Source organism: Fusarium coffeatum, assembly GCF_003316985.1.
Source record: "Fusarium coffeatum strain FIESC_28 chromosome Unknown BRIP53273_contig_81, whole genome shotgun sequence".
Classification (NCBI taxonomy): domain Eukaryota; kingdom Fungi; phylum Ascomycota; class Sordariomycetes; order Hypocreales; family Nectriaceae; genus Fusarium; species Fusarium coffeatum.
In genome coordinates this window covers 146,047-162,754 of record NW_022157877.1, presented here as the reverse complement: position 1 = coordinate 162,754, position 16,708 = coordinate 146,047, and the positions used below count along the sequence as shown (strand labels likewise).

Below are 16,708 nucleotides of genomic sequence, written 5' to 3'. Positions count from 1 at the left end.
GCTAGGCGGCCATAGTCCCTGCCAACATGCAACCTGCCCGCCAACTGCCCTGCGTCTCTTGCCCTCGTGGCCTGCCGCTCGCATTGGATCGCTAGCTGGAGATATTGCCACTTCAGCCCAAAAAGGACGACGCCTAAATTCAATCTCGAGATCTTCCCACCCTCTTTCCTTGGATTTTATGTATGACTCTTGTCGATCTGATCTCAATTGAATGGTCCTCCTTCCGTCTCTCCGCTGACAACACCAACAACAACTCAACTTACTGTATCTACCCCTCAATCCGCCAGCTCACCGATACCGGGCTGAGCTCCATTTCTGCCTGCCCCTCTTTAAGGTGTCAAAAGTCAAGATCTTGTTTTAAACCTTCATCGCCCATATTCAACATCTCACTTCATTCAACCATCGACCACAACTCAACGTTGTTACCATAACTCTCAGCTGAAAACTCTGACACCGCGTCCGGGTATCCTCTCCTCCAGAAGAAGTATTACTATCCCATGGCCACTACCAAATCCAAGGACCTCCCAGGCGAACTGAGCTACGTCCAGTATCAACATGCTCTCGAGGCTCAATATCTACCCGCTATCCGGGCATTGATCTCAAAGGATTTGAGTGAACCTTATAGTATATATGTTTATCGATACTTCCTTTGCCAATGGGGGCACCTCTGCTTCATGGTGAGATTGCACTCTGTTCCTCAAGTCAAACCTCACATACTGACTATAAAACTATAGGCATTGAACCCAGTCGACTCATCCCTTATTGGTGTCATTGTGTGCAAGCTGGAAATTCATGCTTCACACTCCAACCCCACCCGTAGAGGCTACATCGCCATGTTGGCTGTTGCCTCAGATTTCCGCGGCCATGGTATCGCTACAACACTTGTCAAGAAGGCCATTGATGCCATGACAAAGCGCAACGCCGACGAGATTGTCCTGGAGACCGAGGAAACGAATGTCGCCGCTATGCGACTCTACGAGCAGCTTGGTTTCTTGCGTACCAAGAAATTGCACCGCTATTACCTCAACGGAAATAGCGCATACCGGCTTGTGCTGCCTCTTAAATACATTGACCTTGATGCTGGGCCAAACGATCTCGAGATTATCGATGTTTAAGCTCTATCGCCTATACGAATTCTTTTGCTTCATGGAGTCGAGCTATGGAGGGCCAATGGTGGCATATTTTTGAGTATCGCGAACATGGGGCAGCAACGGTATCAAGCGTCATGTGGAATTGTTGTCATTTTTTTACTGTGTAGCTGGAGTTTGGGTCATTGGGTATGATGTTTTATGATGATATGATTTGTTATTCACTGTTCCCACACCATGTACCCCATTGCCTGGGTTTAGATACACGCTGGGTTATTGTTTCTTGTTCTCCCCTCTACGCTTGGATGAGTCATTCGTTGTGTTGTCAAGTTTGAAAGAGGTCAGACGACTTATAGATCGACGCTTTCAGGCCCCAGGGATTTCCGAAAGATATCCCAATGTACGTATATGCATCTGCGAACTTATGTCAGCCTCAGTTTTCTGGCCGACTACACCAAAACATGACTCACCTGGCTTATAGTAAATCGGTCTTCCGCGAATTTCTACCAGTCTGAGCTCTCGCAGCCTCTGAAGAACCCTGCCAACGTCGGCCTTGTCTGCGAAGTCGGCTGTGTACACACATATGAGTCGATCCTTGCGAGAGTCCTCGTCGACTGGTCGAGGAGCAACCTTGGCTGCGATTCCAAGCTCGTTGTTGGCTGTTGCTTTTGCGATAATGTCCCATACATCGTTGACTTCTGCCGGCGTGCAAAATAGCATCCACTACTGATGTCAGTCGGCTGATGCGAAAGGTTTCTTTGAATCTATACCTTGCCCGCTCTGACTTTGGCAGCATGTGCCAAGTGCAGTATATCGTCTCCGGCTCTCTTTCTTTCCGCAACTATCTCCCGTTCCTGTGCTGCCGCAGTCTTTCTGCTTTTCTGGACACCTTCGATGAACTTGGATAGAAGCTCCAATCTTTCGTGGCCACCCTCCATGACAAGCGCCGTCTTGCTACCTTCTTCTTCAGGAGCTTCATCTTCGTTACCCTTGCTGACTTGGTTCTGGGCCATAGATTTCTCGACACGGGGGATGTACGGATTGCATATGTAGATCCATGGCGTATCCTCTGTGATGTCTGTTGTCTTTGGGGGCAGGCGTACGAGAAATTCGTCTACAGTCTCGGTCAACTGCCACGCATAGTGAACCCCGGCATATGGATTGTGGAGATGTGATGCATCGGCGGTGATGTTTTTGCGTGGAAGTGGTCTTCCGGGATCTTGTTGCTGCTGGAGCATCCAGCCTTGAACATCAAAATCTTGTGCACGACGACGGAGGTCCATGACGGTCTCCTCATCTCCTATTTTGGTGAGTTGATGTAGAAGTTGAGGAATATTGGATCATACCGTAGAAATCAGAATCATCCGAGTGATCCATGGTGCTGATGTATGAAATAACAAGCAAACAGTGGTCTGGTGGAGTATTGGTATTAATGAGCAATGACGCTGATTGTGTCGACTGCGTCTGTGGGCAAGAGCGCAAATTGCAGAGCGGATGTAAAGAAATGCAACAGACACAAATATCAGATAACTGTGACGGTTCTTTGATTCAGCCAGTCCATCAAAGATAAGAATAAGTCAGTCGCGTGTTGACGTAAGAAGTCAAATCATCTCTGGCCTACGATCTGACCCCAGGCCAGGAAGGAGACGGGATGGAGTCGCAGAAGCAAGTTCGCGTCGATGGAGCGCTAGCCCGGCAGTTAAGCTTTGGATACCCTGCACCACTTGATATAAAACCCTGCAAACGAAATCGAACAATTGGCTGATATTGGATGCAGGAGAATAAAATCGTAGTATTAGGAAATTATTGAGCGCAGTTTTCCGCCGGCTTTTTGGGTCTCTAAGTCCCCTTGTAACTACCATTTAGTGACGGTATCTGTGTTGAATGAGCCTCATCACATTGAAGGTAGTTACGATCAAAGAGGGGCCCCCACCATTGAGACTGCATCTCTTTCCAAAACATCTGTTTGCTTTCAACTCCTAAACCCTGCATCTTGATAGCAAAGACAAACGCCCAATGGATGACGTAAAAGTCATAGCTTCAGAGGTCTCCCTCACCTTGGGTCTTCCTCCTAGCTGCATCCAGTTCTGCCCTGCGCATCCTGATCTGTTTGTGGTGGGAACTTACAACCTTGAAAAGAATGAAGACGATGCTCAAGTGGGCACAGAGAACGGGGATGAGGATGGTGGTGACCAGGTAGCTGCGACAAAGACACCGCAAAGCCGCAATGGCAGCCTACTTGTTTTCAAGGTTGATGGTGCTAAGCTGTACGTTTCTTCGACATATTAAACTTGATGTTAAAACTAACAGTTACACAGTGATCTAGTCCAAACTGTTTTACAGCCATCAGCCATATTGGACCTTCGATTTCACCCGTCTAAAGACAGGCAAGATATCATGGCAGTAGTATCTAGTACGGGGACGCTGGCTGTGTTCAAATTGGATCCCACACACGACTCTTCAGCACCTTTACAGCACATCTCGACAAGCAGATGCGAAGATATTGGAGAGGACGTCTTGTTCCTGCAATGTAATTGGCACCCTGAGATCCAGAATGTGATTGGCGTGACAACATCGACGAGCTCTGCCCGGCTCTTACACCTGGACAAGGATTATTGCATCAATGACTACACTGAGCTGAACATTGCCAACTCCCTTGAGGCGTGGTGCATCGCCTTTTCTCCGGGGGCGGCCTCAACCGATGATAAGACACAAGTTACAGCTTATTGCGGAGGAGATGACTCTTTGCTCCGCTACACATCCTGTATCTGGGATCCAAATGACTCCGATTCTCCTTCCGAGGAACCTTATTCGCCCATCACTATCAAAGGAACACATAACGCAGGAGTCACAGCGATCTTCCCACTTCCTGTATTCGTAAAGAATACTGGAAGGGTTGTTGTGACAGGAAGCTACGACGATCATCTGCGTGTTTTTATTATACACGATCTACATGAGACATATGGCATGAAAAAAGTCGACCTGGTCCTTGAAGAGAACATGGGAGGAGGCGTGTGGCGACTAGATCTCGTCAACATACAAAAGGGAACAGACTCAACCAAGATCAGATTCCTCGCTTCATGTATGCACGCGGGCGCCAGACTTGTTGATTTGGAGGTCAAGAATGAGCAAGACTGGACCTGCAAGGTCCTGGCGAGGTTTGAAGAGCATAAGAGCATGAACTATGGAAGTGATTTTGTGAGAGACAGTCAAGCAGGAGATGACTTGTGGTGTGTGTCGACTAGCTTTTATGATAAGCTGCTTTGCCTTTGGAAGTATGAGCCATAATCTAGCACTAGATTTGCCGAATAGTCTAGAAGAGTCGAATATTTGTTTCTGGTATGATGCTAGACACCTGGGCTAAAGGTAGCCCTCAGGGTATCAGAAGAATTGGCCCCTAGAGGCATAAGAGACGAAATAATTTGGTCACTTTATACTAGCTTAGACCAGTAGTTAGGTTACTTTATTATGGAAGCCTAAGCCTTAGAGGACATTTCTTCTGTTACCCACATGGTAGCCAATGCTAGATATCTTTCAACTGCTCATTTGCTTATACTTCCAAAGAGCTACCACTTCTTGATACACAAATACCCTTGTCAACCAATTGCAATTTCCTATCCGATTTTCAAATCTCCGCGATCTAGGCTGCATGTGCTTGTACATATTGAAACAAGGCTGGTAGACGAAATGGGGATTGTAGCACGACGATCATGTCAACCCCTCATGAATAGTGACGTGGGTTTAAAGTGAAAGCATGACTGTAACTGCAACTCCAACTGTAGCTGCAGGATTCTGTCGTATCCATCTTGTTCAGCCTTGCAGCATGCTTGAAGGTTGATCCCCTGCAAGATGCCTAGGATTCGAGAGTGGTCTACTGTAGGAACAAAGGGACCCCGGGCAACAATGAATGGATGGGGCCCATCTGTAGGTGTCACCGGCCGCGTGCATGCGGAGCTTTAGCTAGAGGGTGAAGAAATAAACGGACATTGGCAAGGCGGAAGCTGTAGGGGGAGGCGGTATAGCAGCATCGCTAGAAGAACCAGACTTGAGGACAGATTTGAGAGTACACTGAACCAGACTACAGTCTTGAATGCACTCTGAATCTCCATTACCCCTATGAAAACCTCTGGTAAAGCTCTTCATTGTCAACCGTTAATGCGCTGCAAGGTGAATTGTTTCACATGGGGCTGCCCCGCCACCAATAGGGTCCAGATAGGCGTGTTCTCCAGCTCACTGGGTCTCCCTCTTCACTGGTCAGTGACCCCCTTCTAGGCTCTTTCGGCTCTTTCCTCAGCCTGAGAGCTTCCAGGTCCATTTCAATTTTAGCCCAACACTTTACTCTAGCTTGGCTCCATACTTGAGGTGACTTCCCTCTCACCACATCCCGTCCCATCTCAAACCCGAACTTGATACTTGTAACCAATCTCTTCTCATTATTCGAATTGGGTTTCTCTTTCTCTCCTCACCTCACCGCCTTTGCTCTTCAGAACAGACTTTTGGTTTCGACGTGCTTTCAACTCTTACTCTACCTTGGCTTTGCTTCTCTTATCTTCTTGCACCCCAGTCACTTCCGGTTCGTGTTGGCCGCCAATCGCCATTTGCTTCATCTTTCGCTCCCCGTCGCAAACGAGACCTCGATCGAACCGTTCGTGAACACAGCAGAAAATCGCAAACGACGAAACATACAACGCTCCTAATCTCTTCTTCCATGGCTTTGGCCCGTATCTCCACCCCGTGACCGAGTCCTTTCAAGTTTTAGAGAAGGTCTTGCATAAACCAGACTGTTTGGCTCCCGCGCTTCACTTTGCTCCACCGTGAATCCATCCTCGCAATCGACTATTGCTCGCGTACCACTTGCCATCGAGGCATAACATCATGGCTTCCAACGGTAGCTTGATGTCGCCAGGGTCTGGCGGTGACTCGGAGGTTCTTTCCAGGATACACCAGGCGCTCGAGGTCATCCATAGCCCATTCTCGACCAACGATGATCGTAGGCAAGCCCAGGCCTTCCTCGAGGAGGTCAAGGACTACAGCCAAGCTCCGATGACAGGCTACAACCTGGCCTCCGACAAGTCGCAAGCCCCCGTCGTCCGACACTACGCCCTCTCTTTGCTCGAGCATGCGATCCGATACAAGTGGTCTACGTACAGTGAAGATCAGACAGAAGCTGTGCGCCAATGGGTCTTGAGTCTTGGCCAGGCCGTCGCAAAGGAAGATCCGGCATACATACGGAACAAGGTAGCTCAGCTCTGGGTTGAGGTCGCCAAGAGATGCTGGGGTGCTGAATGGATGGACATGGACTATCTGCTGTATCAGTTGTGGGATATTCCTGATTCGGCTGTCCACAAGGAACTTGTCATGTTTGTGCTCGAGAACCTCTCTGACGAGGTATTCACTGGAGACGACTCAGTGGTAGCCATGCGAGAAGGTGTCCTTAGCAAGGCCTGTGTTGAGATCTTCACTCCTACCGAAGTGCTGGTCGATGCATTTCCCAATCGACAATCCGGTCCACGTGTGCGGTATCTTGATGATGGCTGGCTGAGTCGACTATCTCAATTTCTTGGTCACTGTCTAAACTCGGCACCCAGTGATAACGAAGAGGTCAAGCTATGCATTCACAAGGGCCTATCGGTGCTGCTCTCTCTCATGCCCTGGGCGATTCCAAAGGCAGTATCTCATGCGCGCTGTGTCGAAGTCTTGTGCGCCGGTCTCGCCTCGTCACATGTCACCATTCAGAAGGTAACATGCCCTTGGTGTTATATGAACGATCAAGTCCTAACCATACCATAGGCTGCGCTAGAAGCTCTCCACGCTCTTTACTGCAGAACTAACTTCAACGATGAGGAGTTCCGGGAGCTCGTGGCGCCCATGTACACTCGGGAATCAATTGACCTATGCAAACGACTCTTTGAATGGTCTGCTGTAGACCCTGAGGACATTGATGAGGACAAGTACCAAACACTTAAGAAACTATCAGAGGTATGTAGAAAAGCACGTTGTTGAGACCCAGCTAACAAGTGTCGACAGATGCTCTCATGCCTCGGAGATTATTTTGACAGAAAGTACGCCAAGTTGCCTGCCGAAGCAGCCAAAGATGAATTCCTGGGACTTTTGGTACAGATCGTGCAACACCAGAGCTTGATGATATCTATCCCAGTTCTTGTCACCTGGACGCGACTGCTCAGCAACCGCCTAATTGGCCCCGGCAACCATGTCTCCCCCTTTATCCCGCCTCTTCTGGAGACTTGCAGTTCAAGACTGGTCCGATATGAGAATCTGCCTGAAGATACCCAGGATTCCACTTTCCTCTACCTGTTGGAAGACACCGACACAATTCCCGAACGACACGCTTTCTTGGGCAACTACCGTCGATACAGTTCCCAGATCATCGAGGCTGTTGTCCAGCTAAAGCTGGTTGACGCAATTTCGCACATTCTCAACCGCACGGAAGAACTGTTACAGCATCTCTACGACGGCCAGCCTCCCTTAGACAAGCAAAATTACTTCAAACATTCTATGCCGGTCTTGCGAGTGGATGCGCAGTTCACCGTAATCGAAGCCACACTTAAGGGTTATACCAAATGGCGCAAGCATCGCCCCCAAGAACACGAGCAGCAGGGCCCAGAGATCGAAGCGAATTTGGAGACATGGTGTAACAAGATACTCGACATGACCTTTGAAGACCCAATGATCAGGAAACGAACTCTGCAGCTCCTTGTTTACTTTTCCACTACCGCTCTCAACAAGAACGCTACATTCATGCTCAAGGTCTTGGAGCACATCCTGCTGACATGGCCGGCGCTTCAACCTGAATACCGCGCGTTCAACGATGCTATCAAGGATCTGCAGGGTGAAAGCATGGTCGAACTTCAGCGACTGGCTTCAGAGATGCCAGACCATCTCTTGGTATGTTGCTCGGGTGGTATATACGAGGTACATGCTAACATTTCTTAAGGGTGTCTATGACCAAATCGAGAATAAGGTGAACGAAATGATGTCATCCGGATCACTCGACGAGAAGCGTTCCATTGCTTACCGAAGTTTCCTCTTTATCATCATGTAAGTCTCATAACATGCACAGCCCAGCAACACACTAACCAAGTGACAGACACCGAGCGACCGGCGTTGATGCCCAAGCCAAGATCCACAAGCTACGCGAGTTTATTGATCCTGTAAAGGCGCAATGGCAGGATGAGAATGTTCGAAACTCTCTCAAGTCATACGGCAGCTTTTGCGAGCTTTTGGGGCTGGACAAGGCTCAAGCCTATATGGCCAACCACCGAGCTCATGAAGTCCAAGACTGGGGTTCCCGCGAACTTGATGCCGAGGGGCTTGCTCTTCAAAGCGAGCTCGAGGAACGACTCAAACTTCTTCCTCTCCGATCAACCAAGAGTTTTCTAGCTTTTTCAGTTGAGAGACTCGACAAATCTTCGGACGCATTCAAGGCCTCATATGCGCTCTGGGAGGACGGGTTCTCTAACATCCTAGCTGATCTGCTTGAGTTCTTAAGCTTCGCGCATGCATGCCACAACCCTGATAACTGGACCGGTTTGCCTAGTGAGATGCGGTCTACAGTCAACAGAATCCTCAGTGATCGATTTTGGCAAGCTGGAATTTCTGAAGGCAGCAAGGATGACTTCTACGCACGTGTCATGGATAAGAAGAACACGATGGAAGGCCTTGCCTCCACTATTCGTGGGTCTGTTCGATTCGTTCGTGAAACTGCTTATGCTATCATTTATTGCATGAGCCGTCTTGAGCGACAGTTTTACGGATTCGAGGGACTCTCTGCACCTCTCTCTAAAGCCCTCTTTGCAGACTCAGTTTGGTTGTCCACGCACCAGCAAAGCAACTTGCTGAACTTGGTTCGATACTTGGTTGATGACTGTCCGGTTGATTGCCGAGAGCATTTCCTCCCACAACTGCTGGCTTCGTGTTTCCAACAGATGGATGCTAAGATCAATGGCGAATGGGAAAAGATGGAACGACAACAGCAAGTGGCTGCAGACGGAGAGGCTGGTCTTAAAGAGGAGATGAAGTCTGAGAGTATCCTGCGACAGGTTACGTATACAGCAGTATTGATGGTGGCTGACTTCCTTGATCCAACAAAACCCAGTAAGATACGATGCCTCAAGTTTCCCCAGACTGATGCTAACAATTCCATAGATGGACCGATTGAGAAGGGAGATGGCACTGTCGATTCCGATCAAGCCAAGAACTATCCAAGTCTGCGTCGGTTCTGTCTCATCCACCGAGAGATTGTAGAGCCACTGCTTGTTTTCTGCACTCACGGAATTCGCATGCGAGATACTCGATGTTGCAGCATGATTCTTAGATTGTTCGTGTCACTGGTCCCTGAGTTTCATCTTGTGGATGGCAAGTTGCCCGAGTCGGTGGTCCAAAGCCCAATGGAAGCACATCTTGCATCGGACAAGTTCCCCATCCCTTCTTCGATCTCGTCAGCTATTCGGGAATACATCTCGCTTGATGTGCTGAAGGGTTGCATCACGTCGTTCCATGAGCCCTACTTTGTGGAACTTCAAAAGGACTTGGCTGCATTGATCGCCGCCATTGTTGTCTACTACAGCCCCATCACATCAAGTCCCAGGGATGTGCTGCTCTCATTGCCCAATGTCAGCATGTCGGATCTTGAACGACTGTCAACATACATGCCCAAGCCTGGTGCGCATACTCGTCAACAGCGGGCTCTTGTGCTGGATCTACTCAAGGATCTCAAGGCTGTGAGCGTGTCCGAAATGGGTAAACTTCCCAAGAGCAGTGGATTTGGAGAATCTAGAGGCAAGAGAAGCAACCGAAGCAAGATGGCACAAGGGTTTATGAGTGCTCCGCAAGCAGACCAAAACTCGACACGAGCAGGTATGAATGTGGCTCGTCAGGCGACACCAGACGGGTTAGATGGAGTCTCGAATCTATTCGAGGGATAGAAGCCGCACATGCTTGTAAATAGAAGGATTGCTCATTGACGATATCACGTCAGTAAAGGGGAAGGGTAGAAGCTGATAGATCTTACCAACAAAAAACAATAGCTGAGCATCACTAGCTGAGGCTGGCCGCTTGCAGGGTCGCTAGGTAGTTGTAATTAAGATATGCGGCTGGGACAATAGACAGGGCTGAACTGGGAACTGGGCCGGTTCACTAGGAGTACTAGAGCAAGCACAGGTCAGGCCAGGAAATCAATTGATACGATTTTACTTGTGCCTTTCATATGCATACTGACGTTGTTATCACACCACATCCATATCACGTTTATTGAGGCCGGCTACAAGATTATGTCATGCGCATTGATTTGCAGCCACAGTCGTCAAGAATCAGTCCATTATCACAAGTCCTGCTCCTAGACCGTTGTTTTAAGGATAGAGTCTGTAGACCGGTGAGTGTCTTTGCCTTCCGTGGTTTCACAGCCGGCCCGGGCTTGATTGACCGGAACCTGTTCCCCTTGATCGAAAGAGTGCACTCCAACTTATATGAGGCCGCCACCGAAAGTGATGATTTAGTATTACCGGGGAAGACACCCGAAGGACTTGCATTGGCCAGAGTCTGGTGCGCGGCTTATGTTACCGGCGGTGGCAGCTTTATCACCAGCATCCTAGACTTCGTTATGAGGTGATCGCAATGTGGCAAAAGTGATATTGAGAAGGCTAAGTATTCCTTGAAATAATTGCATATTTTCTCGATTGAAATTGTGCCTGTTTTGAGGCCCGTCTTTGGGCCGGTTCATGCTCCGGCGCCGGGCCGTTGTTGAACTCGGTAGACCGGCGCATCGAGGGTCTCAGGTTTTAAGCATAAAATTGCTCTCACCCTCACCTCCTTTGTTGATAATTAGATGGAATTGATGTCACTCCATGTTATTGAAGGTTTTTCGAAACTGGAAGGTGTCGGTCAGCATTGGCGAGTATGGAAATAGAGCACCAGTCAAGACCTCGCTACCCTCTCAGAATGCGAAGGAGCACAATAAAGAAGTAAGCTGCTTTACTCTCGCACTACATTAGATTAAGTACCCATTATTTACTCTTGTTAGGTGCAATGAGTGTTGTCGCCTTAAGCAGGAATATACTAGGAACACCTCTTGTGACAGATGCAGGAGGCTCAAGCTATCTCATCAGTTCAGCAAGCGCTTCCAGAAGAGACCAGTCTCTCAATCACATATTTCAATACAGGATCAAGAGTCTTCGAGTGATGATATCTCTGGAATCTTACAGGTAGAGCGCATCAAGGCGCTAGAGTACATCGTCAAGCACTATACAGGACTTGAACAGTTCAGCCTACCAGACCTCGAGGTGGTTATTGCAGACATTCCCTCGAATGAAGAATTTCTACCAAAAGGAGACGAGAATAAGGACGATGGCAGCAATAAAAGTGCGGATACAACATCAACTGGTAGGTGACCTTGCACCGCGAACAAGATTCATAAGCTAACAAGATGGAAGCTGACTCGGATCTTTCTAAAGAAGATCTGCACTCCCTTTTATCGGGTAAGAGGGAGAGCAAGTCGAACGATTCCGAGTCCAAGGTTAGCATGGATACTCTTTCTGAATGCCTATCCTTAGGCGAGTCTCACAACATCATAGGTCTCAAGTACAGACCCAGCAGTCGGCGAAACAGGAAGCTTCCTCTTTGCCATCAGTCAGGAAAATGCAATTATCGAAGCGGTTTCACTGTTCCCGGCAGCTCCCTCAGCCCTTGTCCTCATAAGAGTGTTCTTTGAGTTCGCACAGACAAACTATTTCTACGTCGACGAAGAGACACTACGACAACGACTTGCCCAGTTCTACTCTTGCAATCGTCAAGTAGGAGATGAAGACAAACCTTGGATATCTGTTGCCTTGATGGTGTTTGCTCTTGGCGTTCAGTTCTCGAAACAGTATCAATCTTCGGCGCATAGTTCGTGTAGGGAACTCATGAGGGAGGCTCATGATATTTGTAAAACCATGGATGATGCTGCTGCTTCTACACTCTATGGAAAAGCAAGGGGACTGATTCCTGATATCATGTCAGCCAACTGTATCGAAAGTGTACAGGCCTTTCTCCTATTTGGCTTATATACGCTGCCCACGGATCCAGCCGGACTATCTCTGACGTATTTTGGACTCGCTACCAAGCTGGCAACACAACTAAATCTACACCAGAGGAACACTCAGAGTGTCTTCCCTAGAGAGTATGAGGTGCAGAAAAGGGTTTGGTGGACAGTGTACGCCCTCGAACGGTTTGTTCACGGTCTCATTTTCATACGAAAGAAGCTAATATTCAAAGCCGATCTTGTATCTTACACGGACGACCTGTTTCTATCTCCCGAGCAGATATCGATGTCGACACTCCAGTTGATATGGAAGATCTGCAGCCTAAAGAACGAATCAACACTTTTCAAAATAGTATGGCGATGCTCAAGCTCACTATCTTCATGGAGGATGTTCGAGATGCAATGTAAGTTGGGTCAAACCCAATTTGAAACTTGAGATCTGACAGTAGCAAGGTTGACTCTGAAAAGTGGCCATAAGATCAGAAAGGCCCAAGTAATTCAGAATATCTTACTCCTCAGGAAGCATATACATAGTTACTGGCAGAGTCTCGCCGACCAGACCTTCTGCCGTGATGTCACTCCTGGAAAACCCCTATTTATACCCAACGTACACCTTGCTTTGAATTACTATCTATTGCATATTCTCTTAGAGAGAGGACTGATGGTGCATGGGTCGAATATCGATAAGAATTTCACTTTGAATACAGCGTGGACGAAGCTAAGGAGAGAGATCGCCAGTGCCATCATCGACAGTGCTGTTGCCATCATCGATCTGTGCCAGATGCTTCGCAGAGAGAACCGTCTTTCAGAATTGTCATATACAGAGTTCAGTTCCTGTTATACTTCAGTTCTCGCTATACTAACGACATGCGACTCTGGCAGTGATGACGAACTCAGAGACTCTTGCGAGAAAGGGATGGAGATAATACGGGAGATATCAGGACTTTCTTCAGCAAATGGAGAGAAACGTACGGCGGAGAGATTGGAAACCGCGTTTCACAGGACGAACTACGAAAAAGGAAACATATTTCGAGATCTGGATGAGGATGGATACAATCAGTTTCGAAACTGGGTTGCTCTACATCAGTCAAAGCACGAGAGCACCACCTGACATTGAATCTCTTTGGGCAGTCATTAACTACAGGTTACAACAGATGTTTTATCAATTCGATTGTAAACAAGTATTTCCGACTTGTCAAAGCGCAGAAAACATGCTACGTTCGAAATACATGATGAAACCAAACGATGTGTTAGATACTTTGAATCTGTTTCCCATGCAACGCCTTGGCTGTTGATCAAACAATTTAAGATTCAGTTTATGTCTATGCTATTGCAGGAATTATTTCTTATCGAAAAGCTCCTTCTCCAGAGCATCGGCCATATCTCCAAGTGTAGGAAACTTCCAGTCGTAGATAGGATAATCACGATTTCCCATCAAAGCACCAGGTCTCTCAATCCAGCACGATTTAATGTCCATGATCTTGGCAGGTTGGTGGTCGTGGAATTGGCTCTGAGCAGTCTGAAGAATCTTCTCTTTGGGAATACCAAACTTCTCATTAACTTCTCGTAGGAGGTACTGAAAGTTTTGCAAGTTGGGTTTATAGCTACCAACATCTTGCGCTGTGATGACTAGATCGAATGGGACATTCTGTAGAGGTCCTGTATGGCTTCCCGAGAAAGACTCATGATCTACATTGGATAGAACAACAAGCTTATAATGCTTTCCAAGACGACGAAGAGCATCGACAGTGTCAGGGAATGCAGGCCACGAGCCAATAGAATTGCCAAATGCTTGATTCTGCTCTGCAGTTGGTTCTAGGAGGTGAAGTTTCTCGGCGACTTTAGGGTGGATGGTAGCGAGAAGGTCAGAGTATTTCAAGTCAGGAGTGGCTTCTTGCTGGGCAGCTTCGGCCTCGGCGTAGACTTTTAAGAGCTGATCTCTGTTGAACTCATCTTTGCGGTTTCCTATCAGAGGTTTGAGTGCATTGAGGACGCCTGTTTCCCAGTCGATGAGGGTGCCATAGACATCGAATGAGAGGAGGCTAAAGTCTGAGAGATTAGACATAATGGGCAGAGGGATGATGATGATGATGGCTTCTATTTCTATTTTATGTAGGAGGTTTGTGATCTAGTAGTCTCTATCATCTTTTTAGCAATTATTTATACTGAATCCGCGCCCTTTGATTGACCAGATACCAAGATCTACGCCCTGCAGTTGATTACTATGATGAGGGGTTGGGCTGTGATAGAAGTGATCCTTCATTGCCACTGGAGGTACAGGTATATTTGCGATATAGCAGATGGAAGTACACGTGCATTAATTCATCATGAGTCTTGAGACCTTTCGCCATTTGACTTATAGAAATACTCAATCACAGTACACCTTAGTTCAAGATGCATCGGCAAATCCTATTTACACTTTCGGCGTACGAACAAGATGCTCTACTAAACAATCGACAGTACATACTTAGAGACTTTAGGGCTGAAACGCCAACCAACGTCAGCGTGGAAGCACTGTACCAATGAGAGAGAAGAGTTGAGTAAATGCAAACGCCCGAACATGTCTGAGACTGTAAGTACTTGGGCCTGTAGAGTAGATTGATAGCCACCTCTAGGAATGCATTTTGTCACCGTGACAGTATGGGCCTTTGAAGATAATCTCCGTTGGATATTTCAACAAGAGTCTAGACAATGACGGAATCTATGCAGTGAAGAGAATTGGTGAGTCAATGAATGGACTTATTTAGGTGAAACCATCAACAGTAAAGAGGCGTCGACCGAGACATGGCATCCACATGGTCAGAGTCAGAATTAGCCGCAGTTACCGGATGCGGTAACCATCCCAATGATGCGATTTGTGGCACTGAACCGACTCTCATCACGGGCCTTCAACTCTTACTCTTCACAATAGACCCTGACAGCCCTACTCATCAATGATGCATCATGCCCTGGCCCTCCACTGGATTTACTTTTGTTTCTCTGTTCTGTTCTGTTTTGCTTATGAGTTCAGTGCATACGTAATGAGGCGAGGCAACCCCTCAAAGCCAGACTGTCAATGCAATCAATCTATCTCAATCTGTTTTTGTCCAGGGACTAATAACATCTTCCAGTTTCCAGCTTATCCTTTGCCTGCAAGAGAAAGAGACGAGAACGATTGACGACTTCGTATAAGACCCCCTGGCCCCTGATGATTATCGTTGCACAACGATCAGTGGATCACTGTATATCAGCAAATAGCAGTATATACAACTCAGCTACCAGACATAAAACCTGCCTGTACCAATACAGTCAAGTCTTCCATTTAGTTCGCTAATTAACTGGTCTAGCCTTTTAACTAGCCGCTCATGTCACATTATAGGCGTGTACTGTAATCTTATCATGCAGTCATTGAGTGGCCTCACATTTGAATCATCGGCCGTTGAATGATTATCGCCGGTTGATCCAGTCCGCATGCACTGGTTTCTAGGTGATCAGTGCAGTGCAGCGACTTTGCCTCTCTCTCCTCGGCTGTGTTAAATATATTAATTCTCGATCATGAACCTCGGCGTTCTAAACTGACAGGTCTATGCGCTATAGCTGTCAGATTTAAGCAAAAGCAACCTATCGCCGCGCGCGCACATACACACACTTTACAATTAAGTTGTGACAGGCCGCGAGTCAATTTGACAATGCTACTCTACGGCACCTAAGTCAACTCAAAGATGCCGAGGTCCGTTCGAGATCAGGTCCAGCTCTGATTTGACGTGATCTTTTGCCTGCCCGCCAAGCTCACCTTAGTACTAAGTCTGGCACTAGGTTCCAGCACTCACTTCACTTACAGGGCTCCATTCCATCTGCCACTTCCCTGCAATCCCACCCCGCTTAGCCATCTATCATCCAATGAAGCCCTGTAGCCTTCCAGCCTCTTCACTCTTCAGGCTACGGCTGCTCGCCCAAGGCCCCCAAAGTCTCCAGCTGGGCAGGGTCAAGCTCTTCGGGCAAGCTTCTCCCGTGCAGTTCCTTCCTCTAAACCCGTTCATCCAGCGGAGTTCAGTCCAATCCGCTCCTGCCATTTGACTTCAGTTCAGTCTAGTGGATGCAGGTTCACTGACCCGCTACTTCCCAATTGGTCGTCTGCTCTTAGACTCTAAGCAAGTGCACATCAGGGGATGATTTCCCGCTTCCCGTGAATCAAAACTCCACGACTCAACTCTCTTCACTCATTAGGTCCTCTAGACTCAAGGTTGTCTTCAACGGACTAGGCATTCCCTCGCTAGATCCAGTTGATCCAAGAATCGACAGCCCACTAACTCAACTGACTGACAGTTGCAGCGGGTCTCTTATTTACCGTTCCTAGCCCCCATCCCCTCTGATCCATTCCCCTGCATCTTCTGGATCCTCTTTGTCTTGTCATGGTTTATCTCTTCCAACGTCGACGTTGAAAAAGCAAATTTTCCGCCTGGACATCATCAGCTATCATTTATCACATCACCGGACTCTCGCAAACCCGCATTGTCTCATCGCCTGTCATCACATTGACCCCCTTGTCCTCCCCTCCATCTTCTCTTTCAGGTTCCACCGCCAACCTGGGCTGTTGCATTGC

At 47.8% G+C, this 16,708-nt stretch overlaps 6 protein-coding genes across 6 annotated transcripts; 4 read left to right on the top strand and 2 right to left on the bottom strand.

The window, feature by feature from the left end:
• Positions 1-497: 497 nt before the first annotated feature.
• FIESC28_03911 (uncharacterized protein) lies at positions 498-1,115 on the top strand (the record flags this gene model as incomplete). The annotated part of the gene is made up of 2 exons (XM_031158060.1): positions 498-677; positions 735-1,115. 2 exons carry the CDS (start codon positions 498-500, stop codon positions 1,113-1,115), a joined length of 561 nt encoding a protein of 186 aa, XP_031017919.1.
• A 298-nt stretch (positions 1,116-1,413) lies between these two features.
• Positions 1,414-2,465, bottom strand: FIESC28_03910 (uncharacterized protein; the record flags this gene model as incomplete). The annotated part of the gene is made up of 4 exons (XM_031158059.1): positions 1,414-1,502; positions 1,559-1,811; positions 1,859-2,388; positions 2,435-2,465. 4 exons carry the CDS (start codon positions 2,463-2,465, stop codon positions 1,414-1,416), a joined length of 903 nt encoding a protein of 300 aa, XP_031017918.1.
• A 639-nt stretch (positions 2,466-3,104) lies between these two features.
• FIESC28_03909 (uncharacterized protein) lies at positions 3,105-4,376 on the top strand (the record flags this gene model as incomplete). The annotated part of the gene is made up of 2 exons (XM_031158058.1): positions 3,105-3,355; positions 3,407-4,376. The coding sequence occupies 2 exons, from the start codon at positions 3,105-3,107 to the stop codon at positions 4,374-4,376; spliced, it is 1,221 nt and encodes a 406-aa protein (XP_031017917.1).
• Positions 4,377-5,963: 1,587 nt separating this feature from the next.
• Positions 5,964-10,033, top strand: FIESC28_03908 (uncharacterized protein; the record flags this gene model as incomplete). Its single annotated transcript, XM_031158057.1, has 6 exons — positions 5,964-6,827; positions 6,879-7,067; positions 7,116-7,994; positions 8,044-8,147; positions 8,197-9,203; positions 9,255-10,033. 6 exons carry the CDS (start codon positions 5,964-5,966, stop codon positions 10,031-10,033), a joined length of 3,822 nt encoding a protein of 1,273 aa, XP_031017916.1.
• A 1,012-nt stretch (positions 10,034-11,045) lies between these two features.
• FIESC28_03907 (uncharacterized protein) lies at positions 11,046-12,603 on the top strand (the record flags this gene model as incomplete). The annotated part of the gene is made up of 6 exons (XM_031158056.1): positions 11,046-11,068; positions 11,191-11,486; positions 11,537-11,619; positions 11,678-12,312; positions 12,360-12,530; positions 12,576-12,603. 6 exons carry the CDS (start codon positions 11,046-11,048, stop codon positions 12,601-12,603), a joined length of 1,236 nt encoding a protein of 411 aa, XP_031017915.1.
• An 862-nt stretch (positions 12,604-13,465) lies between these two features.
• FIESC28_03906 (uncharacterized protein) lies at positions 13,466-14,191 on the bottom strand (the record flags this gene model as incomplete). Its single annotated transcript, XM_031158055.1, has 1 exon — positions 13,466-14,191. One exon carries the CDS (start codon positions 14,189-14,191, stop codon positions 13,466-13,468), a length of 726 nt encoding a protein of 241 aa, XP_031017914.1.
• Positions 14,192-16,708: the final 2,517 nt, after the last annotated feature.